Consider the following 27,491-nt stretch of genomic DNA (forward strand, 5'->3'; position numbering starts at 1 on the left):
GGAGGGTCTGATCTTGGGTGTAGAAGGCCGCTCCGGATGTATGATGTTTTGGGTCCACCGAGCCGTCTGTGAAGTATGATGCTGCATCAGCCGGTGTCTCGGTGGCTATGGCTTCCAGAGTTATTCTTTTGAGGTCCTCCTTCTGGAGGTTGGCTTTGCTATCATCTAGTTCGGTGATTTTGAATGTGGCTGGTGGAGGGCTCCATGGTGATGGAACTACATAATCCCTGTCTCGTGTGTCTTGGTTCCTCTTGACGAGTGTTTCTGCTTGCTGGTGCCTGATTACCTTGCTTGCCTTGTGGAACCAGGTGGCCCCTCGCACTCTGTGGTCGAGGTGGAGGGAGGCACTGATTCGCGTTTTGGCAACTGTGGGCTTATCTGATCTACAGATTTTGGCGAGGGGACAGGCTGTCACCTGCTTGACTAGTACTGCCAGGGGTGGTAGTTCAGTTTCCATTTGCAAATTGCAAATTCTGGTCCACTGGATGCTCCAAGCATGGTCCTGAGAGCATTATTTTGGATAACTTCTAGCTTAGCTATCTGGTCCTCTCTCAGTCCAATGAGCGCTGGAGCACTGTAATCTACCAGCGATCTGATGGCGGCTGTGTAGTAGGCTTTGAGCACATGTATGTTCGCTCTTGCGGTTGTGCTGGTGAGCGACCTCATTATGTTGTGTCTGCTCTTCGTCCTGTGCCTGAGATACTCGAGTTGCGGCTTGAAAGTGAGTTTCTGATCTAACAAGATTCCAAGACACTGGTGGGTATGTTACCAGCCTCGAGGGGGAGGCCAGTGAGACCAAGGTAGGTATCTACCTACCTTGACTGAGACAGTGGTGTACTGTTCATCGCCTCACACCCCAAAACTACATTTTGAGTAATATCCCCTAGGCCATGGGTTAGTTAAGACGTCGACCCCACCCTCTCTCTCCTGAAGGGAACGGGACACCACACAGAGTCCTCCACCGTCGCCCCGTCCTGTGGACCGTCAGTGACACGAGACTAAGTGTGCATACTAACCTAGGATGTTATCCCCGTATATGAGGTGTGGATGCCTGGTTGCAACAAGAGCAATCCAGGCTGGCCTATCAAACCTACAGTAAATGGTTAATCAAGTCACGCTTACAGAGTTCTCCTGCGTGACACCCGTCTACAGTGACCGTGATCGCCACAAGATTAAGTGTGTTAACCTAGGCTTGTATTCCCCGTGGAAAAATCACGTGAGGAAGCCTGGTGGCGACAAAAGCAATCCAGGCTGGCCTACTGAACCTAAGTGGTTAATCAAGTCACGCTTACCAGTTCTCCTTGCCTTGACAACCGTCTACTGGAATTGTCAGTGACGCGAGACTATGTGTGGTAACCCAATAGTACCTTTTGTTGTTACTCCCCGTGGAAAAAAGTTCTTGTGCGGAAGCCTGGTTGCAACAAGAGCAATCCAGGCTTTGTTAAGTCATACCCATAGTAGAGTAATCACATGTGTCCCCAAGTTGAAAATTCCCTCTTTTAGAAGATTAATTTTATTACAGCGTAACGTGAGTGACTCATATATCCATGCAAATTGTAAATCATTGTATGGAAGCTTGACAAATAAATGTAAGTGCAATTATCTGCCAGTATCTGTGATCCTATCTTATTATTACTAAAGATAATGACTGATTGGTTATGACAAAGTATAATCAATAACTTATATGGATGTTGGAAATTAATGGAACTCATTAAATCATCATTTATCAAGTATAAATCATGGAATGTCGGGTGGTGGAGTGAATTTCTAGGTAGATACACCATAATCTCCTGTAAGTAACCAGTGTGAAGGTATCGAACTCTACGGTAAGAAATATTAGAAACACAATATATTATAATCTTTATATAATATAATCCACACCTTAGACAATTAATATAAAAATCCATGACAATAATAAACACAAAGAAACATAAAGAAATGAAAAAAAAGATCAAGAGTGAGAAACAATATTTGTATGTTGTGTTGTCAATGGTAAGAGAAACACTTGAGACCCTGCAATTGTGTGTAAATGAGGCAGAAAGTCAGATCAGCAACCTGGGACTTGGTCACAAATTTTTGGGCGCCATATGGCAGCAGGGTCTACCATTAGACAACACATTATACTTCCAATATCTTCCCAGGCGGTAGTACCTCCCTGTTTGTTAGGTTAGGTTAGGTTAGGTTAGGTTAGGTTAGGTTAGGTAAGCATTAGGATGCTTAATCCTCAGTTGAAATAAATGAGATTACTAATCTTCGAGATGCGAAATTTGTAACTACATTATCATTTTTCCAAGCAAAACATAAATCGTACGCTTGAAATGTGTAATTGAAGTCGGCAAACGTTTATGATAAATGAGAACCAGGAGTTATGCTTCTTCTAATCGGGTTACTTAGGATCAGTTCTGTAATATTCCATCTTTGCACATTTAAGATAATTCACAGTGAGTAATTTAGGATACCTCAAATCAAAATAATTTCATAGACTTATTCAGTTTCCTCAGCCATAAATTCGGAAGTACATTATAAGTACAGTAGTTTTCTTTGTACATGGATGAGAAGACTGTTTGACTCAGCTGAGTAGTAATGTATATCAAAGCACATATGTGTTGGGTTTCTAAAGAGGTTTGCCTTAGTGTCGTGCCATTCCTATGTTGACAGAAATTTAAATGAATAGTTTCTCATTAAAATGATTTTCTCCAACAATTTGAACAATAACAGTTGTCCAAGTAAATTAGACCCATTTATCATTAAACCATGGCAGTAACGTTGGTATATGATCAGGCATAGTAACTTTTTCTTACTTGGATTTTCTTCACCTGCACCTGTCAGGTGAGGAAAGTTCTTACAGCAAGTTAGCGTATTCTCTAGTGCAGCGGTTCCCAAAGTAGGGTTCATGAAAGGTTATTAAGGGGAATGTGAAAAAATTAATTTATGAAGAAAAAGTACAACCAAGCAAACATAACAATAAATAGTAATAGCGCCTTTTTTGTAGTACAATGCATCAGGGATTCCTAACTTAGGGTACATTATCCTAAGTTGGGTATTTTTGGACTTTTCCATTCGGTAATGAGTGACAGACAAATATTATTGTATTCATGTAAATATAATGCATAACATGATTATTGATAATAATACAAATGAAACACATGGCGCGTACCATGTAAGCAGGTGTACTGTACTTACTCTGTCATGTTCAGTGAACTGGTTAGTTGATACAACAGGTAGGTGCAACACCCAGCAACAAATTAAAGGAGTGCATGTGGTATCTATCTATCTATCTATCTATCTATCTATCTATAATAATAAAAGGACGTGTCTGTCTGTGTTTTCAGTTCCAGCCATAGCTCCAAAACGGAAGCAGTTAGAGACCTGAAGCTTTACACACATATTACATGTGTCCCAAAGTTGTGCACCCTAGTATTACTATATACCACGGGCCCCCAGGTGGTCCGAGAAAAACCCCCAAACCTTCCCCGACTGAGACATCACCGCGGTGATTTGGGAGGTGGTTACCCGTGTCAGGAAGGGTTAAGCTGTATGTACTGTCCCTACCACGAGTGAAGGCGGGCAATTTTGCTAGTTTTGTCACATGTCTTGGGTATTGGAAGTGAACAAAAGATAGGCCAGTAAGATTACCGAGTGTTTGCTTAGAGCTGGTTGGTGTAACCTAATCAACTGGAAGAAGTGCCTGTGGTCAGACAGCATTAATTACACATTATTAACTGTCACAACCATGACACTCCCTGGTTACAACCCGTGTTCCTAAAAGTAATGCATCTTGATAATTATAAGACCTGACGTGCATTATTATCTACTGACAGGAAGTCATCCTCCTATAAACTTTGTCACTGCGACCTACTTTTGGGGAAATTTAAGTCCGGTTTTTATTCAAATTCAACACAGGTTTCTCAGTAGTGTAAAACGCTAATGGGTATCTGGTCAGATTTCACTTACTCATCCTCCCTGAAAAAACTAGATTGGGTGGTCTTACTTTCTATGGACACCCAGGTCACATTAATTTTGATGTTCAACTTTGCTTTTACTATACTAATGCAACATGCTACTGTTACCAAGCTTCATGCATATAATTGTCTCTTATATGCAATTACACCGTGGAACTCAATACAGTATAAAGGAACAGAAACGTCAATGGAGGCGAAGATCTTTCTTGTCAGTTCATGTTATCGTTGCGTGGTGTCTGCTGTGTATGAGTACTGTACTCAACTCTCAAATGTCTGACAAAGAAACGACATCTTCGATGAACATTTATGTTGTCACGATTTACTTGTATCTTCTTGTTTCATGATAACTGGAACACTGACTTAGACATTCCTACAAGGCATTATGACCAACTTTCTCCTATCTAGAGTATTTTATCATTGCTAGTGGCATACAGTATAAACATATAAAATGGTCTTCCATGAAAATCGAGGTACTGTCACAGTAGTAGTTTCTTTAAGCTAATTAGTTACATCCATAAGGCAGCAGACAACCCAAATCTAACATAAACAAACTCTAAACGGATGAAGGGATAGAGGAGGAAGAGGGAATGGTGGAAGGATGGGGGATGGAAGTATGGAAGGGCAAGAGGAGGGAGCCAGCAGGGTGGATGGATGTGGAGAGGGGGTGGGAGCTTAGTAATCGAGGAGGTAGGTAGGTGGTGGGGGCCGATCAAGGCAGAGGGAGCAGGTGAGGGTCATGGGCGAGTGAGTGGTCACTGCACTTTCACGGCCACTAGTCCTGCCTGAAGGGTTGTAGTGAGAGGAGAAGGTGTCGCCTACGAGTCTTAGTCCGGTTTATCATATCGTCTGTACCTTTCTCTTTTTATTAGGGGGGGGGGGGTCAATGATGTAGAATAACGAAATAGATTATATTATTCATAGAAGCAATATCTGGGTGCAATAAAATGAGGTTTGCGGAGACATTCTATTTTTTAGGTTACATAAAATATGTGAATTGGTTAGATTAGGTTTTTTTATGTCTAAGATGACTTGAATTAGGTTTGGGATACGTGTTAGAGAGAGAGTTTTTATGAGAAAGAAAGTTCACAGAGGAAATATAATAAAGATAGAGAATTTATTACAGATTGGAGTGAAAATGTATATAGGAGAGGAAGTACACACAGGAGAAAAAGTACAAACAGGAGAGAAAGTTAACGCGGAGAGGATAGTACAGTATTTATAGTAGAGAAAGTACATACAAGAGAGAAATTTAACAAAGGGAAGATAGTGCAGTATGTATAGAAGAGAAAGTACATACAGGGGAGAAAGGATTTACACTGAGAGAGTAGAACTGAGAAAGTTTGTACTTATACTTGAAAAATCGCATGTGAAAGAGAATATATAAAAAGTGGGAAATTATCCACATAAAAATAAAAGAAAATGTGTTTATAGAAGAGAAAGTGTTATATCAGTGTTATATCAGTGTGTGTGTGTGTGTGTGTGTGTGTGTGTGTGTGTGTGTGTGTGTGCACAGGATGGTGTAATGCATCTAGTGTGGCAGCATAATATTAGTGTTAGGCTGCAAGCACTGCTTGCTCCCTCTTGCTTTCAGCTACCGCCGCTGGCTAGCCCTCGTGGCGAACAGGGAAGCAGCTTGCATAAGTCTTCCCCTGCCAGTACACAGCCTCTTCACCATCAAGACTCCTGCTGTGCCTCCTCGTGGCAACACACAGTAACTAAGTACCACGTGGCCCAAGGCTAGACAAAGCAGGGGATCTCGGAGTAGCAGTGAGGACCAGAGGGACAGTGCATAGGCCCACTGGCATGGGAACACGTCCTGGAGCCTACCAACCATTGCCCGCTACCTTGCGTATTAACCTTGGTAAGTATAAGGCTACGGGAGTAAACCCAGAACGAAAAATGTGCGGTGGAGCCCCGCATGAGGCAGACATGCTTACAGAGCTCCAACAAGACCCCAACAGCGGTATAGGTGGAAGATGTGACCACCATGGGAACCCGACTACTACACTGGCGGATGAAGGCAATGCATGATGGAGAGGCTACGAAGGCGAAACCCACCAAACTGGGCAATCGGCAATCCATTGCAACTCTCCCTCTCCCTAGTCGTTGCAACACTTGCACCACTGAATCAGGAAAAGGGAGAGCCAAGATGTGTGGTTGCAGCCTGTGCTTCTGCCACCCCACAAAAATCAACTCATGCACAGCCATCATCCAGCTCATTACACCTCTCATCATCATTAAAACCCCTATCCCCCAAAAGTCTTATGGTGACGGACGAGTGACGACAGGGACAGACAGAGATGACTGCCGGGAGTCTCTAGTTACAACTCTGTACATGGGTGGTAAAGATAAGATGGTCATTTATGCACTGGGATCCAGGCAGCAGTACAATCAGGTTCTGTCTGTGCGACTGAGCAGCCCTTTTGAGGAGCCACTCTGCTCATCCCACATACGGAGGGGGCTGGAAAAGGTGCCCTAAACATAGTCTGCCTAAAAAAACAACCTGACTGGGCAACCGCACCCAGTAAGGTCATCCTTATGCGGTCGAAAACCCAATCAAAATCACAGTTTCAAACAAAAAATAAAGTATACAATCTCTTATGGTCGCTGCATGGAATGTGAGGACCCTTCTGGATACTGGCACAAATGAGCATCCTTGTGACAAAAGAGCTGGCTAGGTATAACATCGACATAGCAGCCATTAAGGAGTCCATGCTCCCAGACGAGGGTCAACTCACAGAACGAGGGTCTGGCTATACCTTCTTCTGGAAGGGTAAGCGTGCTGCAGAGAGAAACTGCATTTAAGGAGTTGGCTTTCCCATCCGCCAACGCATCCTACACAGGCTAATTGAAATGCCTATTGGGATCAACGAGCGCCTCATGACGCTCCGAGTCCCAGTGAATCACTCACGTTATGCCTTTTTCCTCAGTGCATACGCCCCAACACTGAATGCAGAGGATGACATCAAGGAGGCCTTCTTCACTGACCTCGACAGAGTGCTAATCTCTATCCTCAGAGAAGATAAGGTTTCCTCCTATGTGACTTCAATGCCAGAGTTGGCAGAGATGCTGACATTTGATAGGGAACCACAGGGAGATATGGACTAGGCAAGTGTAATCAACGGCCTACACTTCCTCAGCACGTGTGCTGCACATAACCTCATTATCACCAATACCTTGTTTAGGCAGCAACACCCATGATCCAAACACTGGCATATCATTGACTACATCATTGTCAGAGACACTGGCAGAACAATCCTCAGTTTCGAACCAAAACTGATACCTTATGCAAGAAGAAAGCTCTGGCCCAGCAGGAACTTCGCAATCTAAAGAATAACTGGTTAAAAAATAAAGCTTGTGAAACACAAAAGTTTGCAGATCAGCACAAGATGCATGAATTTTCAATGCAATCAAAACATTTTATGGGCCAATCACTCGTTGCGCAGCCCCCTCCGCTCATCCAATGGTAACTCCATAATTAAAGATGATGAAGGCCTCCTTCAACGCTGGAAAGAGCAATACCATTCATTGTTCAACTAAAACACTGATGTGGATGTCCCGACTACCCAGCAGGTCCCTCAGTATCCAGAGCTGACCCACCTCAGCTATCCTCCATCCCTGGATGAGGTAGCTACTTTCATCAAACAGATGAAAAATAGCAAAGCCTTAGAACCTGGTGGAATCCCAGCCGAGGTGTATAAAGCAGGAGGACCTCTGCTTACCAGCTGTCTCCACTCTCTCCTGGAGAAAATATGGGAAAAGGAGGAAATTCCCTAAGCACTTAAAGACACCTCCATCATCAATATTTATACGAACAAGGGAGACCGGTCAGACTGTGGCAACTACCGCAGGATCTTGCTCCTGTCTGTAACTGGAAAGATTATCGCCCGAGTCCTCCTAAACAGACTTCTTCTTGAGGCAGAAAACTTCCTCTCAGAATCTAAATGTGGCTGTAGACCATCACGTGGCACCGCTGACATGATCTTTGCTGCCCACCAGATACAGGAAAAGTGCAGGGAACAGCGTTGTGACCTGTACATGGCTTTCATTGACCTAACCATGGCCTTCGACTCAGTCAACAGGGAAGCCCTCTGGTGGACTTTCAGCCGTTTTGGCTGCACCCCAAAAAATTCACTGCCAATTTGAGGCAACTCCATGTTTGCATAAACGGTAGTGTCCTGCACAATGGTACCCAATCTGGGTTCTTCCTCATCCAAATGGGGGTTAAAAAATGGTGTGTACTGGCACCAACTCTCTTTTCCATTTTCTTGGCTGTCTTTCTTACCCGTGCCAGTGCCAATTTAGCCAGCGGGGTGGACACCGAGTACCTGGTGAAAGGGGGCCTTTTCAACATAAGACAACTCCAGGCAAGAACAAAGGTGTCGGCAGCTTCCATCACTGAACTTCAGTATGCAGACGACCTCACTCCTGTTGCTCACAGTGAATGCGACCTACAGGAGATACTGAACACCTACTCAGATGAGTATGCACACTTCAGCCTTGAGGTGAATGTACGGAAGTCGAACGATTCGCTTTCAACCTGCCCCTGGTTCAGACACACCTCCACCATCCATCCATCTTAATGGTACTACCGTCTCTAATGTTACCCACTATCGGTATCTCGGCTTCCACCTGTCCACCACCGCAGACATCGATGAAGAGATTCAGCATCGGATCATTTGTGCATTTCAAGCCTTTAGCAGACTCCGAAACCGTGTCTTCAGCTGTGGGGAGCTGAAATTATCTACAAAGTTGCACATATATCGAGCAGTGGTCCTCCCCACCCTACTATATGGCAGCGAGACATTGGTTACAGTCATGAGGCACCTCAAGGCACTTGAAAACTTTCACCAACGTAGTCTACGTTCCATCCTCCGAGTTTGCTACAAGAGAACAAATGCCAGTATCCTTGCTGACACCAACTGTAGGAGCATCGAGGCTACCATTATAATTATCCACGAACAACTACGCTAGACTGGCCATGTTACCCGCATGGACGACAGCAGACTGCCAAAGCAGCTACTTTACAGTTACCTAACGAATAGTAAATGTAACGCCAGAGGGCAACTGAAAAGGTATAAGGATAATCTCAAAACAAACCTGAAAAAGTGCCAAATCGACCCCCTCACCTGGTAGCCAATTACTCCACATCGTAACGCTTGGAGGAGCACCACAGGAGAAGGTGTCAATATTTTCGAGTTAGCCCGACTGCATAACAAGGCAGACAAGCGCCAACGCCGGAAAGACTCTTCCACCGCCCCTCCCGCACTCGATGTAGCCCTCCAAATGTGCAACATCTGTGAACAACTCTGCTGGTCCTGTATTGGCCTCTTTAGTCACCTCAAAAGTTAGCAATGAAGATGACATCCCTAATAACTCACATTATATCATAGCTGGATGATCGTCATCCTTGATTCCGAGTGACAGCAAAGTAGTGGTGGTGGTGGTGGTGGTGGTGGTGGTAGTAGTAGTAGTAGTAGTAGGTTAGGTTAGGTTAGGTAGTAGTAGTGAGGTGGTGTGCGCAGCGTGGGTGTTGTGGAGTGTCCTCCCCGATCTATAGTGTTATTGGTGGGGACATACTCGCGGTGTGGGAGCGGGAATTTAACAATGTGTCGGTGAATATCTGATGTCACCCTAAGCATTGTCACCCAAGGTTTCTTCTCATCCCTTACGGCATAAATTGTAAATATTCCGTGTGTTCACCGGCGTTCACCAACCGAGTAGTGACCTGGCGGTGCTGGGTCGGTGGTGGGATAATGAGGAGGCTTGGAGCCAAGGTCAGTGTCGATAGGCCTACTCTGACAGGGGTGGTCTCGAGACTTTCGCCCCTATGGGGCCGAGAGTGCTGCCCACGCGGTCCCCTCCCCACCACAGTAACGGACTCTTAATGTACAGTAGGGTCTCGACGAACCAAGTGAGTATATATAACTGACATTACACCAGTGAGACCATATATATAGTGGTTATTTGTGCCACGGATACATAAACAAGTGATTGGTGTATCATTCTGATGTATGGATGGTCGCCATTAGGGGGGGGGGGGGTAGCCTACACACCCACGCGCGCACGTATGCCCTTACTACCTGGACACAGCAGTCCAGCCTGTCACCTCTCCGTCCTTCCCTCATAAGAACCAGTATTATCTTGTGCCTGGGACCAAATCACATGTTCGGAGGCGGACGTAACTGTCGCACAAGGTGCAGATCATTATGCCGGTTGACAGACATTGTTGTGTCTGTTCTAACCAGTACCAAAAATGCACTAGCTGTGTTTGTGTGAGAAACAACCGACCATGTGTATCTTGCATAAAGGGAAACAATTGCCGCAACCCTTATAACCTTCATGGCAGGGAGTTGTCACAGGAGGCCACACTGGATATCGTAGGGACCCAGCAGCCCGCTGATATCCTAAACGATAGCAGTGAGCCAAATCAACCTGAAAATGTAGTACCAATAAACGCTGCTCCAATAGTAGCTGATGTCCACGAGGTGAATGAGAGACAGCCACCACAGTGGAGTGGCATGTCGATGGAAAATGCAGACATATGGGTTAAAAAAACATACTCAGAAATTGTCAGGTGGTCGCCAGCAAACCTGTTTGAACCATCTAAGTGTGCGGCCACCAAAGAAATGATTCGGGAGATGATTAGTCTCTTAACTGAGTACACTCAAGACCGCCTCCTTGCCCCGTTAGCTCTTCATATACTGGCAATAATACCACATCTATTCTGTCAGAGGACACACACAAAGACTAAGCACAAAGAAAATGCGGCAGCAATGAAGAGAAGACTGACATTGTGGCAGAAGGGGGCCCTTGATGATCTCCTATGTGAAGCAAGAACACTGCAGGAGAGACTAAAATCTGCAGGAGACGGAAAGCAAAACACTGATGATGCTGCAAGGAAGTTTGGAAACAAAATGCGTGTGGGAAAAGTGTCTTTGGCGGTAAGATCTCTCACAGAGGATTCCACCGGTGGGGTCCTGCCAATAAACAGAGAGACATTAAAACAACTGAAAGAAAAACATCCCTCTGCAAGTGATGACGAAGGCATCAGGTTTCAGGGTGCCTATATCCCACCAAATGCTGTCCTGTTCGAGAAAATAACAGGAGGGATGGTGTGGAAAAAGGCACTGAAGACTTAGGGAGGTGCCGGCCCTTCAGGTCTGGATGCAAACGGATGGAGAGTCATCCTCAGCACTAACAAGTTTGGCCCCGCAGCAAGTGATCTCTGCACGGCCATTGCCGTCCTTGCAAGAAAGCTGGCATCCTCATGCTGCCATCACCTTCATGCTCTGACGGCCTGCTGCCTCATTCCCCTGGATAAGAATCCAGGATGTAGGCCAATAGGAGTGGGGGAAGTGCTGAGGCGAATCATCGGAAAATGCATAATGGAGGTGGTAAAGGAGGATGTCAGGGCAGCAGCAGGGAACCTGCAAGTTTGTGCTGGCCAACAAGCTGGAGGGGAAGCTGCCATTCACGCCATGAGAACGATATTTGAGCAACGTGATTGTGAGGCCGTTCTCCTGGTCGACGCTTCAAACGCATTCAACATACTTAACCGCAAGGCCGCACTGCACAACATCAAGATCAAGTGTCCAAGCTTTGCAATGTACGTTGAAAACTCATATAGGAATCCATCAGACCTCTATATAGTAAACAACAAGGCCCTAAGAGGTGATACCATCTTACAGTCAACCGAGGGAACAACACAGGGGGACCCTGTTGCAATGGCAATGTATGCAATGTATCAGTGCTCCAACAAGAAATAAAATTTGAAACAACTGGGGTCAAACAAGTGGCGTACGCTGATGACCTTACAGGAGCAGGAAAAGCGGAGGGCATCAAAAAGTGGTGGGACTTGGTAACATCGTGAGGTCCACAAATAGGGTACCACCCAAACGCCAGCAATTCCTTCCTCATCGTGAAGCCAGAACATTATGAACGGGCAAAGGAGGTTTTTGGCGGAAGCGAAGTCAAAATAACTAAGGACAGCCAAAGACATCTAGGCGCAGTAATTGGCACTACGGACTTCAAGACCGAGTACGTAGCGGGAAAGGTGAATGAGTGGGTTAGTGAAATCCAAGCTCTGTCTGAGATTGCTAACACAGAGCCACATGCGGCTTTCGCTGCATTCACCCATGGAGTCAAGCATCGTTGGAACTACCTGATGCGTACTATCCCTGGTATCGGACCCCTCCTCCACCCTCTGGAAGAAGCTATCAGTGTCAAGTTCATTCCCAAATTAATGAAACACACTCACTTAACCCCAGCAGAAAGAGAACTTCTTGCACTTCCATCAAGACTGGGAGGGATGGGACTAACCAATCCAGAGGAGATTGCAGCCACCGAACATCAAAACTCACTTAAGCTCACGGCAGCCCTCACGGACCACATAATAGCCCAGAACGCAACAGGGGAGGTCGTGACCGGTGAAGTAAACGAGATTCGTAGGTCCATTACGACAGATCGACAGCAATGCCAAAATGATAAGTTGCATCAACTGTTGCTGCAGGTTCCAGAAAATTTGAAAAAAGAAGTAGCTATAGCGCAGGAGGTGGGCGCCTCGAACTGGTTAACTACGTTACCGATAAGGGCAAATGGTTTCAGTCTTAACAAACAAGAATTTACAGATGCCATTGCTCTAAGGTACGGTCGGCCAGTAGAAGGTTTGCCCTCCCAATGCGTGTGTGGCTTTTCCAATGACGGCGATCACGCCATGGTGTGCAAGAAAGGGGGCTTCATATGCATGAGGCATGATGAAGTAAGGGACCTTACAGCAAATATGTTGAAGGAAATCTGCCGGGATTTCATGGTAGAACCGACCCTCCTTCCATTGGATGGTGAGATCCTCCAACACAGGACTTCAAACACATCTAACGAAGCCCGTGTTGACGTCAGTGCTCGAGGATTCTGGAGGCGCGGACAGTGAGCTTTCTTCGACATCAGGATTTTTGATCCCATGGCCGCATGTCACCGTAACCTAGCTCTCGATGCTGCACATAGGAGGAACTAGAACGACAAGATAAGGGCATATGGGGAGAGAATCCAAAACGTTGACCAAGGCAGCTTCACTCCCTTAGTGTTCACAACCTCTGTTGGGATGGGACCAAGTGCAAGATGTTTCTACGCTAGACTCGCGGAGGTGATCTCCGAACAGAAGCAGCAGCCCAGAAGTTTCGTTACAGCCTGGATGAGATGTGGACTGTCTTTCTCTCTCCTTCGGTCGGCTTTGCTCTGCCTCAGGGGAACGAGAGCTTCTGCCCCAATTCCGACAACTGCTGCAGATATCGACTACGAGGCTACAGTCACTGAATGCCGCATAGACCTGCGGTTCAACTAATTCAACACAGCTAGGATAGCTACTTATGTATTAGGATACTTAATATTAAGGTAATAAAATGGTGGTGAAGGTGTGGCTATTGGGGGAGGCTGAAGGCCATTAAAAAAAAAAAAGTAGTAGTAGTAGTAGTAGTAGTAGTAGTAGTAGTAGTAGTAGTAGTGTGTGTGTGTGTGTGTGTGTGTGTGTGTGTGTGTGTGTGTGTGTGTGTGTGTGTGTGTGTTGTGTGTGTGTGTGTGTGTGTGTGTGTAATAATAATATAATAATAATAATAATAATAATAATAATAATAATAATAATAATAATAATAATAATAATAATAATACTAATACTAATTAACGGTTTATTGAAAAAGTCGGCAGCCCGAAGGCTGAAAATATACATTAGACCAAAATGAGTTGTTGCATGCAACGACATGGGGTGGGTGGGTCGTTTAACAAAAGCTTTCATTACTAAAAGGAGAAGGAACAATGATTGAACATACAAATTATTATAGTTTACAGTTGATGGCCCGGGCCTGGGCTGGTCATGGAGACACCAGGTCGTGAGGTGTTCACGTGGTGTAGTAACTCGTCCTCGGGTGTTGATATGAGGGACCTTACTTGGTCATGGAGACATCGGGTGGTGTGGTGTTCACGTGGTGTGGTAACTCGTCCTCGGATGTTGATATGAAGGACCTCACGTGGTCATGGAGACATCGAGTGGTGTGGTGTTCACGTGGTGTAGTAATTCATTCTCGGGTGTTGATATGAAGGACCGCACGTGGTCATAAAGACACCGGGTGGTGTGGTGTTCACGTGGTGCAGTAACTCGTCCTCGGGTGTTGATATGAAGGACATCACGTTGTCATGGGGACACCGTATGGTGTGGTGTGGTGTCACAGTACCTCACTGCTCGGTGATGTTGTGTTATCCCGTAGTCAGGTGTATAGCCGGCCGGCCCTCTGTTGTTCCCAGGGTGGACGGATTAGCACCTCCTTGTCAGAAGATGGTTAGTTCCCAGGGGTGCTTATCTCACTGGTGGGTCGCGGCTCTCACTGGTACTGTCTAGTGGTGAATTCACTGGCTTAAACACTGTTCATCACTGTTCAACACTGATCCCACATCTTTCCGAAACGAAATTGTCATTTTTGATGATGTCGATATCCCGGTGGTGAGGATGGGTCGGGGAGAGGGACTTGGGGGAATGGGCCGACATTGGCCAAGGGGGGCAGCTGCGTAGCGGAAGCAGCGCCTGAATAGGTCTTGACCCTACGATGGTCAAGGATGTAGTGTGTGTGTGTGTGTGTGTGTGTGTGTGTGTGTGTGTGTGTGTGTGTGTGTGTGTGTGTGTGTGTGTGTGCGTGTGTGTGGTGATTAGAAAGTATTATGGACACGATAATTAGAAAGTGATCACTAACAAATCATAAAAAAGAAAGCATATATAGAGAAAATATATTTTGGAGAACAAGAGAAAAATAATCTTACGAAAGAAAGTTCAAATAGACGAGAAACACATAGCAGAGAAAGCACTTGTCGAAAAGAAAGCAAACAGTTGAAAGAAAATACATATCAAAGAAACCATTTATATATAAGAAAGTTCAGGAAGAAGAGACAGTTTCTAAAGAGGAGAACTGAAATAAAAAATAATGAGTACATATATAAAATCAGGTACCTGTACATATAAACGAGAAACTATAAGCGATAACGGATGACAAGACGAGAGAGAGTTGTACATCACACAACGTCGGCGAAACCTTGAATATGAAAATGAATCTCATCATACTTTCTTCACTCCAGGACATACATGACCCAGTTGACCGTCCTCTCTCCTACCCCACTACTCCCCCCTGCCCTTACCCTCTCTACTGACCTGCCTCCTCCACCCTAATACCTGCTTCCCTTGCCCCACCACACTGCTCTCTATTGCAACGACCCCACCACACTACTCGCTCTTGCCCTGCTCCTCTCTATTGACCTGCCTCCACCACCCTAATACCTACTTCCCTTCCCCCCACCACACTACTCGCTCTTGCCCTGCCCCTCTCTATTGATCTGCCTCCACCACCCTAATACCTATTTCCCTTCCCCCCACCACACTACTCGCTACTGCCACACCCCCCACCCACCAGCACAACAACTAGACGTAAATTTTTATGTTAGGTCGGATCGGAATAATATTCAGTTGTAAGCTTAGGACGTACAATGGTTTATTAGCTCAGACATCGGAGGGCAGACAAGTTTCCCTCGTCATATTAATCACGACACGATGTACGGCCAATTACTGCCACGGGGGACAGTGTCATATAAAATAGAATCCACCATCAACTTTTCTAATTCATATGAAATTTTTTATAATTCGAACTTGGCGATACGGTAACGCACATTCTAGTCACGACAGTCTCAGTGCCAACGTACACCAGTGTGATCGTATATTGACAGGGGGAACAAATTAAGCGCTAGTTATCCACCGCAGGGCAGCTACAATAATGGTCACCTTTAGCTGAAAGTGTGTAGAAAGTCTTCTTTAACTTACGACGGTAAAAAAACTTCAATATATCTTGTAGCACAGAAACTCATCAGACTCGAGGCCTACTCTACAGTAGTGGTAATCATTAATGTACGAATCTTTAAAGCCCGGACCGTAATCTGCATAATGTATTTACAGGTATAAGCATTAAGCAGGGTAATATAACAACCTTAATAAACTTATTTACACCAGATGAGAATTAATATAGAAATTAGTTGAAATATAGTACTGCACTTTTAAATTGCACTATTGTTGCGTTCATGATGTGCATCCATCTTGTTACAATAATTTGTATACATGAAATTGAACAACAACCTTATGGAAATTCTCTAAATATAATATTGAAAGACATAAACATAAAGAAGTAAACGATTACATGGACTAAAGAAGACGAACAGGAAAGGTTATGAAGTCAGTGGTATGTAAAGTGTTTACTTAATACCCAAGATTGCGCCATCTTTGGTCATCCTCTCTTAGGGATTATGGGGAAACTTTTGTCATGGCCCCCGACATCTCCAAAGCATTTCACAGGGTATGGCACAAGTCTTTGCTTTCTAAGCTTCCCTCTTATAGATTCTCCCCCACTCTGTTCTCTAATTTCTAGCTTCTTTGAGAACCTATCCATGGAAGTTGTTGTCGAGGGATCGATCTCTCGCTCTTTCTCTACCAATAGTGGTGTCCCACAGGGTTCTGTTCTTTCATCTCTCTCTTCCTTCTTTTTATCAATGATTTACTTCTCACTGCGACTAATTCTATCCAGTTTTACGCTGATGATTCTACTCTTCACTCTTCTTCACACGTTTTCTTTCCACCTAATTCTCAAACTAGATCTGTTTCTAGAGCTGATATTATTTCACCTATCAATGCGAATCTGTGCAACATCTCCGACTGGGGAAGTAGAAACTCGGTTAAATTCAATATTAATAAAACACAGTATTTACCAATTACATTTTCCAAATTAGATGATCTCCCATCAATCACATTTCAGGACGCAATCATTCTGCAAAGTTCTAAAATAGATATGCTAGGCCTCACCGTTTTCTCTAATATGTCATGGAAGCCACACATCCACAACATTGCTAAAGCTGCCTCCCGAAAGCTGGGAATGCTGTACAGATGCCGTATTTACTTCACCCTAATGAGGAGTTGCTTCAAGTTTATAAGGGATTCATTCGTCCTAACTTGGAGTACTGCTCTCATATCTGGGATGGTTCTTCTTCTGCCGCAATGTTGCTTCACTCTATCTCTTTTACAGGTACTTTAACGGGCAATGTTCGGTGTATTTAAGAACATAAGAACATAAGAATGGAGGAAACTGCAGCGGGCCTATTGGCCCATACTGGGTAGTCCCGTTTACACCCAACCCCTATTGCTCATATAAGCATCCAACCTATGTTTGAAGCTATTCAGCGTATTCGAGTTAATGATGATATTTGGTAACTTGTTCCATTCATCCACTACTCTGTTTCCAAACCAGTGTTTACCTATTTCGCGTCTAAATCTAAATTTGTCTAACTTAAAACCATTGTTACGAGTTCGCTCCTGGTTGGATAGTTTGAGTACCTTTGTAATGTCCCCGTTGTTTAGCCCTGACTTCCATTTATACACCTCTATCAGGTCGCCCCTCGCTCTACGTCTCTCGAGGGAGTGCAGATTAAGATGCTTTAACCTGTCTCTATACTCAAGGTTCCTAATGCCCAGGATTAGTCTTGTCATTCTCCTCTGAATTCTTTCCAAGGATTCTATATCCATTCTGTAATACGGTGACCAAAACTGAACTGGGTAATCCAGGTGTGGTCTCACAAGCCCAAGATACAGTTTTAGGATGACATCGCTAGTCTTGTAACTAACACTCCTTTGTATGAACCCAAGTACTTTATTAGCCTTGTTACGAGCAAAAACACATTGTTTACTTGGCTTAAGGTTCCTACTTATCATTACTCCTAAATCTCTCTTGCAGTCGGATTTCTCTATGGTATCGTTGTTCATCTGGTATCTGGTTTCCCTGTTACATCTCCTATACTGAGTACTTTACATTTGTCCACGTTGAATTTCATCTGCCATTTTTCAGACCATTCGAAATTTTTTTTTAGATCTTCCTGTAGTTTTGCGGAGTCCTCGTCAGATTTAATAACACGTCCTATTTTAGTGTCATCAGGAAATTTACTGATGTTGCTGTCTATGCCAATATCTATATCGTTTATGTATATAATAAATAATAATGGTCCAAGTACTGAGCCTTGGGGAACTCCACTAGCGACGTTGCTCCAATGGGACTTAGTGAGGTTAATGCTCACTCGCTGTTTCCAGTCCTGTAACCACGTCCTAATCCATTTAAGGATATTACCTTTGATGCCATGTGCTTCTACCTTTCTAATTAGTCTTTCGTGGGGGACTCTGTCGAAGGCTTTGCTAAAGTCGAGATATACCACATCATAATTGTGCCCCTCGTCCACCTATTCGAAAACTGATGAAAAGAATGTTAATAGATTTGTTAGACATGAACGCCCGCTTGTGAAGCCATGTTGGGAATCATTGATCAACTTGTGCTTCCCCAGGTGGTTTCGAATAGAGTTTGAAATGATTGATTCTAGTAGTTTGCCTACTATTGATGTTAGGCTGATTGGGCGGTAGTTAGAGGATAGTGATCTATACCCCTTCTTGAAAATCGGCATTACATTCGCTATCCTCCAGGATTCTGGTACTACACCTGCTTTTAAGGACATGTTAAACAACTTAGCTAAGGGCATACTAAGCTCTTCCTTACATTCCTTTAATACTCTGGCAAATATCTCATCGGGACCAGGTGACTTATTAGGCTTTAGTTTGCCTATTTGCTTCCTAGCAACGTTACTAGTCACTACTATCTCGCTTAATTTGTTTTCTTCACTATCTCTGAATAGAGTCGGTGCCTCGGGTATCATGTTTAAATTTTCGGTGGTAAAAACCGTTGAAAAATATTTATTCAAATTATTGGTCATTTCTCCGTCGTTATCAGTGAGCTCGCCGGTATCTGACCGTATTGGTCCAATCTTTTCTCGTGTTTTAGTTTGATACATTTAGCATCCTGTGTACCGCCAGCAAGACCGTGGGCTCGTAACACTCGTCTTGCCCGCAGTACCCACGGTTCTGTGTGGATGTCGGTCACATTAGAATAACCATTATAGTACACCCTTCTTTCCTCACACAGCCAAACTGTGGAATGCTCTGCCTTCTTCTGTGTTTCCATACTCTTACAATCTGTCTCACACTTCAAAAAGCTGGTTTTCCGGCATCTTCGTGGTGGATTAATAGTCTTTTCTCTTCTACCCTGATTTTTTTTTTTTTTTACTCTTATTTTTTCGCCCCCTAGGCCCGGGTGGGCGATTCCCCGTAATAAATAAATAGATAAATAAATAAATAGACTTCTCGGAAGAATGGGAGCAAACAGCGGACAGTCGGTCACAGGAAACAGATCAAGAAAGGGAATCCCGTCTTAATGCTCAGAGAGAGCGAAGAGCGTACAGTCGGTCATAGGAAACAGATCAGGAAAGGGAATCCCGTCTTAATGCTGACAGATAGCAAACAGCAGAAAGGCGTTCTCTAGAAAATGATCAAGTGCGTGAAATTCGTTTGAATGCTAATAGACAGAGAGCTGCGGGATCCAGAATTCTAAGAAAGAATACACAGTGGCATCCACTTGCAAGAGCAGCATTTAACTATAACAATGAGATAGAATATGAAAAATATCCCTCTGTTGTCATTGGCAACATGGATAAGAAATGTGAACACTGCGGTGCAAAGAAATATAAAGGAGAATCTGCTGGACTGTGCTGCTCTCATGGGAAAGTACAACTGCCAAATTTGGAAAAACCACCACAACCATTGAAGACTCTCATGCTGGAAACAACACCAGAGTCAAATCACTTCTTGGAAAATATACTGAAGTACAATTCATGCTTCCAGATGACATCCTTTGGAGCTACCAGAGTAGTTCGTGAGCACGGATACATGCCCACATTCAAAGTCCAGGGTCAAGTCTATCACAAAGCAGGATCCCTCTTACCACTGGAAGATGAGCAGGCAAAGTTCCTCCAAATCTACTTCATGGGAGATCATGAAAAGCAGACTACTATCAGGTGTGGCAATATTCAAGGTGTCAGACATGACATTGTCCTATCTATCCAAGAAATGCTGTATGGGCGCAACACGTATGGACAGTCATTTAAAAATGCCCTGGAAAACATGCCTTCTGACGAGTACAAAGTCAGGATCAAAGCAGACACGACCCTTAAGGGAGAACATGGAAGAAGATTTAATGCTCCTGTAGTTGATGAAGTAGCCATCCTGATTGTCGGTCAAGAGTTTGAGAAACGAGACATCATACTCAAGATGAGAGACGAGTCACTCACAAGAAGGACATGATGCCACCTGTACTGGAAGCTACAATATTGACAGGAAAAGCTAAAGGAGAGGACGTTTTTATACCAAGGATACCTCTCATCACAACTGATTTGCCATTTGAGTTCAAGCGACTTCAGTTCCCGGTTAAAGTGAGCTTTGTATGACCATCTACAAAAGCCAGGGACAGTCCCTAAAGATGGTTGGCCTAAACCTGGTGTTTCCTTGCTTCTGTCATGGACAGAAGCAAGGATGCTCCAGAGTGGGAACTGGCAAAAATCTGTACATTCTTGCTGCTAATGGCAAAACCAAAAATGTGGTCTACCTTAATGCACTACAGTGAGACAATGTGAAGCCTCCCGGAAGGTGGCGTCCCACCTTGGACTCGCGAAAGAGCCGCCCGGAGGGCGGCGATTCCGCTAGTATCCTGTATATATATTTTTATTCTTGTGAAATTTGTTCTATTTCATTCAAGTGTTCGCTTACTATGGTACAGTTTCACCCAAAAGTTCGTTAACTCTCCCAGCCAGCTATTGCTGCACTGCCTGCTTCAGATATATGAACTTGAGTCTGTTACTTCGAACCTTTAGATTAATTTTTATCGGGTTCATGATCTGGTTGGTAGTGAGACAGTTTCAAACATCTGAAGCAGGCAGTGCAGCAATAGCTGGCTCGGGGAGTTAACGAACTTTTGGGTGAGGCTGTACATTCACTTATATTCTGTTTTACGATTATCTACAATCTACATGATCCTTCCTATGCAGTATACAAATCGCCTTGCATAAAAATAAAAACTAAAGTGAAATAATCTCTGTTTTACAATTATCTGTGCAGGAACTTAATAAACAATAAAAGTTAACGAAATTGTTCACAAGAACCATACTCACATATTATGAAGAAATATTAAGCAGGAAGGAAGGCGAGGCGTCACACTCACTCACAAGGTGAACAAAACAAGGAATTTCCATACCAGAGCCGGTATTAACTCCAAGGTTGTGCTGGCAGCGTGGGAACTGACCCGTTATAATAATCGTGAAATACTAAAATTGCCATAATTAAAATAATTTTTAAAATGAGTTTTAACTTTTAATTTTATCCAATAAGAAAAGTATATGAATCATGTTGTTTCTTCGTCATTAACCTTGAATGTGGTAAAGGAATTACCGTATTAAGGATCATTTTCTTATTATACTCTACGTGTGTTTCCTCTTTCAGTACATTTCGTTATGTAACATACCAGGTAAATATGGGTGAGGGTCATTCTTTAAGTCTTGGCTAATATCGGTGAGTTTAGTCATATATATATATACTGTATATATATATATATATATATATATATATATATATATATATATATATATATATATATGCAAGTAAATCACTGAAGGTGCGCGTGATCTAGGTATATGCTGATAACCACAAGGAAAGAAGAAAACACGAAGTTCCCAAGCGCTTTCGTGTAATTCACATCTTCAGGGGTGAGTACAGACTAAAGAGAAATACAAACCAAGGTGTATATATACAGAGGAGGGTGAGACCAGGTCCATAATGGTCAGGTATTAGGTAATGACCCTACTAATCTTTAAATAGCACACAACGGTTGGTGGTCAGGTCAGAGGGTAAGGTGACCCAACTTTCTCACCTGGTTACAAATCTTCTTAATTACAAAATTGTCCAGTTTGTACATGCCATTACTCAAATTCATGTTGAATGCTTCGGTATGTTTAATAAGACTAGATTCTATGATGTTCCTACTATCAATTGAATTACAAGGTAATATTGAGGAGGCATTATCCCAGTCAATGCAATGCTTGTTATCCCTCAAATGAACAAACAGAGCATTGGATTCCTGGCCTGTCCTAACACTGTATTTGTGTTGTTTAATTCTAGTTGCAAGATCTTTACCTGTCTGGCCTAAGTAAAACATATTACATTCCTTGCAAGGAACTTTATAAATGCAACCAATTGTGTTGTTGGGGGAGTTCTTGATTAACATTTGTTTAACAGTGCATGAGTTTTTAAATGCCACATTGACGTTCCAGGTTTTTAGTTGTGAAGGAATGTGTGAGAAATTTTTGTGAAATGGTAATATTAAGATATTCTTATGGTCATGGGTGGGCTTGGGATCAGTTCTATAAAAAGTTTTCTTAGTAATGTTTAGGCATTTGTCTATGAAAGATCTAGGGTATTTAAGGTTTGAGCCAATATTATAGATATATTTGTATTCCTCATCAATGAATTCCAGACTGCAAATTCTCAAAGCACGTAAAAACATTGTTGAAAATACTGACTGTTTGACTCTATTATGGTGGGCAGAATAATAATGAATGTATGAACACACATTAGTTGGTTTTCTATAAATACTGAACTTAAAAGTGTTACCTATTCTGTGTATCAGACAGTCTAGGAATGGCAATTTACAGTCTTGCTCTAATTCCATAGTGAATTTGATCGAGGGGGCTAAGTTGTTAAGTTGTGGCAGGAAAGCTTTTAGGTCCTCATTACATGGCCAGAGACATAATACATCATCAACATATCTAAACCAGACTGCTGAAGGTGGTAAAATATTACTTAATAGTTTCTTTTCAAAGAATTCCATATATAGGTTGCTTAATACAGGTGAGAGTGGATTACCCATTGCCATACCTTTGTAAAGAGTGATGTTACATCCTATGTATTAAGGATTGTAAATTTGAATTCAATGGAGAACATTATGCTCAAAAATTTGATACATTAACAGCTTCCATACGTCGCCAGGCACATTAATTAGGCATGTGGGACATCTTAAATATATTGCCACACGCTACTAGCTAGGCTGAATAAATAATATATATAAATGGAGCACATACATAATATACATACATACATATATATATATATATATATATATATATATATATATATATATATATATATATATATATATATATATATATATATATATATATATATATATATATATATATATATGCAAGTAAATCACTGTAGGTGCGCGTGATCTAGGTTTATGCTGATAACCACAAGGAAAGAAGAAAACACGAAGTTCCCAAGCGCTTTCGTGTAATTCACATCTTCAGGGGTGAGTACAGACTAAAGAGGAGTACAAAACAAGGTGTATATATACAGAGGAGGGTGAGACCAGGTCCACAATGGTCAGGTATTAGGTAATGACCCTACTAATCTTTAAATAGCACGGCAACGGTCGGTAGTCAGGTCAGAGGGTAAGGTGACCCAACCTTCTCATCTGGTTACAAATCTTCTTAATTACAAAATTGTCCGTTTGTACATGCCATTACTCAAATTCATGTTGAATGCTTCGGTATGTTTAATGAGCATTCACCACCTACCCTTGACCTAATGCATGGGACCGCGACCATACCACAAGAGTGCATTCTACTGTGCATATCGAGCTGATATTATATATATATATATATATATATATATATATATATATATATATATATATATATATATATATATATATATATATATATATATATATATATATATATATACACTGTATATACAAGGCGGAAAAGGTTACCAACATAGGAACCCAACGACTACACCGATGGACGAAGGAAATGCATGACGGTCAGGCTTTACTAAGGCAAAACCCAACAAACTGGGTTATCTGTAGTCCATTACAACTCTCCCTCTCCCTACTCGTTGCAACACTTGTACCACTGGATTAGGAAAAGGGGGAGCCAAGATGTGTGGTTGCAGCCTGCGCTTCTGCCTCACCACATAAATCAACTCACGCGCAGCCATCATAAAGCTCATTATTCTTCTTATCATCATCAAAACCCTTATACCCCTAAACGTCCTTTAGCGACGGACGTGTGGCGACGGGGACAGGCAGAGATAAATACCGGAAGTCTCTAGACACAATTCTACACATAAGCGGCATAGATAAGATGGTCGCTTAATGCAATGGGATCGAGGCAGTAGTGCAATCCGGCCTTGTCTGTGCGACTGAGTAGCCCTTTCGAGGAGCCACTCTGCTCACTCCACATGGGGAGGGGGCTAGAAAAGGTGCCCAAAACATTGACTGCCTAAAGAACCAACCTGATTAGGAAACCGCACCCACTAAGGTCATCATTAGGCGGTCGAAAACACAATCATAATCCCAGATCAAAATAAAAACAAACTATACAACCTCTTGTAGTCGCTGCATAGCATGTTAGGACCCTTCTGGATACTGGCACAAATGAGTGTCATGAAAGAAGAACCACCCTTGTGGCAAAAAAGCTGGCTAGGTTTAACATCGACATAGCAACCATTAGTGAGTTCCGGGTCCCAGACGAGGGTCGGCTCACAGAACGAGGGTCTGGATATACCTTTATCTGGAAGGGTAAGCCTGCTGTGGAGAAAAACCGTATTTATGGAGTTGGCTTTGCCAATGCATCCTACATAGGCTAACTAAAATGCCTGTTGGGATCAAAGAGCGCCTCATGATGCTCCGAGTCCTACTGAATCACTCACGTCATGCCTTCTTTATCAGTGCATACGCCCCAACACTGGATGCAGAGGATGACATGAAGGAAGCCTTTACGCTGACCTTGACAGAGTGGTAACCTCTATCCCGAGAGAAGATAAGGTTGTGCTTCTTGGTGACTTCAATGCCAGAGTTAGTAGAGATGCTGACATTTGACAAGGAATCAAATGGAGAAATGGGCTAGGCAAGTATGGTTCCAAGGGCCTACTCCTCCTCAGCAACTGTGCTACATACAACCTCACTATCACTAATACCTTGTTTAGGCAGGCCGACAAGTTCAAGGGTTCGTGGCCACACCCACAATGCAAACACTAGCATCTCATTGACTACATCATTGTCAGAGAAAGAGACCACCGAGATGTCCTCATCACTCGAGCCATGCGCGGCTCAGTCACTGTGAAGAGGTTTTAGCACTAAGCGTCTGGAGGACCCAGCAGTAGCACATACTTTCAGATAACAGCTTGAACATAGGCTGATAAACAAACCGACAACAAACAACCCAAATCCCAGTGGCGAATGGGGCATTCTCGACACAGTCATGACAAAAACCTGCAGAGAGACCCTCGGCCAGATCGAAAGAATACACCAGGACTGATTTGTTGAAAATTACTCGGAAATCAATGTACTCGTCAATGATAAACGTGCTGCTTTAACTGACTGGCAGAACAAACCTCAGTCTTGAACTGAAGCTGATACCTTCTGCAAGAAGATAGCGGCAGCCCAGCATGAACTTCTCAATTTAAAGAATGTCTGATTTAAAAATAAAGCATGTAAAACTCAAAAACTTGCAGATCAACACAAGATGCGCTAATTTCTCAATTCCACTAAAACTTTTTATGGGCTAATCACTCATGGTGCAGCCCCTTTTGCTCATCCGAAAGCAACTCCCTAATTAAAGATGAAGAAGGTATCCTTCAGCGCTGGAAAGAGCACTATCATTTGCTGCTCAATCGAAACACCGATGTGGATGTTGTGACTACTCAGCAGGTCCCTGAGCATCCAGAGACGACCTACCACAGCTATCCTCTCTCCCTGGATGAGGTAGCTCCTGCCAACAAGCAGATGAAAAATGACAAAGCATCAGGGCCTGATGGAATCCCAACCGTCTCCACTCTCTCCTGGAAAATATAGGGGAAAAGGAAGATATCCCCCAAACTCTTAAAGACGCCTCCATCGTCAATAATTATAAGAACAAGAGAGACCGGTCAGACTGTGGCAACTACCACAGGATCTTGCTGCTGTCTGTAACTGGTAAGATTAGCGCCCGAGTCCTCCTAAACAGACTTCTTCCTGAGGCGGAAAACTTCCTTCCAGAGTCTCAATGTGTCCTTAGACTACCACGTGGCACCACTGACATGATCTTTGCTACCCGCCAGATACAGGAAAAGTGCAGAGAAGAGCGTTGTAACCAGTATATGGTCTTCATCGACCTAACGATGGCCTTCGATTCAGTCAACAAGAAAGCCTTCTGGCGAGCCCTCAGTTGTTTTGGCTGCCCGCCAAATTCATCGCCATTGTGAGGCCATCGTGGGCTTAGACAGCAGTGTCCTGCACAGTGGCACCCAGTCTGAGCTCATCCCCATCCAAAGGGGGTTAAAACAAGGATGTGGACTGGCACCAACTCTCTTTTCCATATTCTTGGCTGTCTTCCTTATTCGTGCCTGTGCCAATTTAGCCGGTGGGGTGGACATTCAACATAAGACGACTCCAGGCAAGAACAAAGGTGTCGGCAGCTTCCATTACTGAACTTCAGTATGCAGACGACCTCACCCTTGTGGCTCATACTGAATGCGACCTACAAGAGACCCTGAACAGTGAACACCCATGTAGATGCACAGGCACACGTTGGCCTTGAGGTAAATGTACATAAGACTCATATTCTCTTTCAGCCTGTCCCTGGTTCAGCCACACCTCCACCATCCATCCAGCTTAACGGCACTACCCTCTCTAATGTTACTCACTTTCAGTATCTCGTCTTCCACCTGTCCATCACTGCGGACATCGATGAAGAGATTCAATATCGGATCAAATTTGCATCTCAAGCCTTTGGCAGACTCCGTACCTGTGTGTTCAGCTATAGGGAGCTGAAATTATCTACAAATTTGTATGTATATTGAACAGTAGCCCTCCCCAGCCTGCTATATGGCAGCGAGACCTGGATCACATCCAGGAGGCACCCCCAAGGCACTTGAAAGCTTTCACAAATGTAGTCTACGTTCCATCCTCTGAGTTGGCTGGGAAGACAAGATAACAAATACCAGTGTTCTCGCTGACACCAACTGTAGGAGCATCGAGGCTACCATTATCCATGAACAACTACGTTGGACTGGCCATGTTACCCGAATGGACGACAGCAGACTGCCAAAGCAGCTACTTTACAGTCACTTAACTAATAAGAAACGTAACGCTGACGGGCAACTGAAAAGGTATAAGGATAGTCTTCAGACAAACCTGAAAAAGTGCTAAATCGACCCCTTCACATGGGAGATGATTACTCAACACCGTAACGCTTGGAAGAGCACCACACGAGAAAGTGTCAATACTTTCAAGTTAGCCCGATGCATACCGAGGCAAACAAGCGCCAACACCGAAAAGACGCTGACGCCGCTCCTCCCGCACTAGATGTAGCCCTCCACACGTGCAACATCTGTGGATATCTTACTGGTTCCCTATCGCCCTCTCTAGTCACCTCAGAACTCACCAACGAAGGTTACATCTTCAGTAAATCATATCATTGTATCATAGCTGGATTATCGTCATCCTTGATTCCAAGTGACAGCAAAGAAGTAGTTGTAGTAGTAGTAAT

General features: G+C 43.6%; 1 protein-coding gene across 1 annotated transcript in view; it reads left to right on the forward strand.

The window, feature by feature from the left end:
- The window catches only part of LOC121871700, a 71,062-nt gene that overhangs the window by 2,423 nt on the left and 41,148 nt on the right, over positions 1-27,491 (forward strand). Inside the window, exon 3 of the mRNA XM_042374112.1 lies at positions 26,062-26,201. Coding sequence (XP_042230046.1) covers positions 26,062-26,201 — 140 coding nt within the window. The remainder of the gene's footprint in view (positions 1-26,061; positions 26,202-27,491) is intronic.

This window comes from Homarus americanus, unplaced genomic scaffold (genome assembly GCF_018991925.1).
Source record: "Homarus americanus isolate GMGI-L3 unplaced genomic scaffold, GMGI_Hamer_2.0 scaffold39675, whole genome shotgun sequence".
Classification (NCBI taxonomy): Eukaryota; Metazoa; Arthropoda; class Malacostraca; order Decapoda; family Nephropidae; genus Homarus; species Homarus americanus.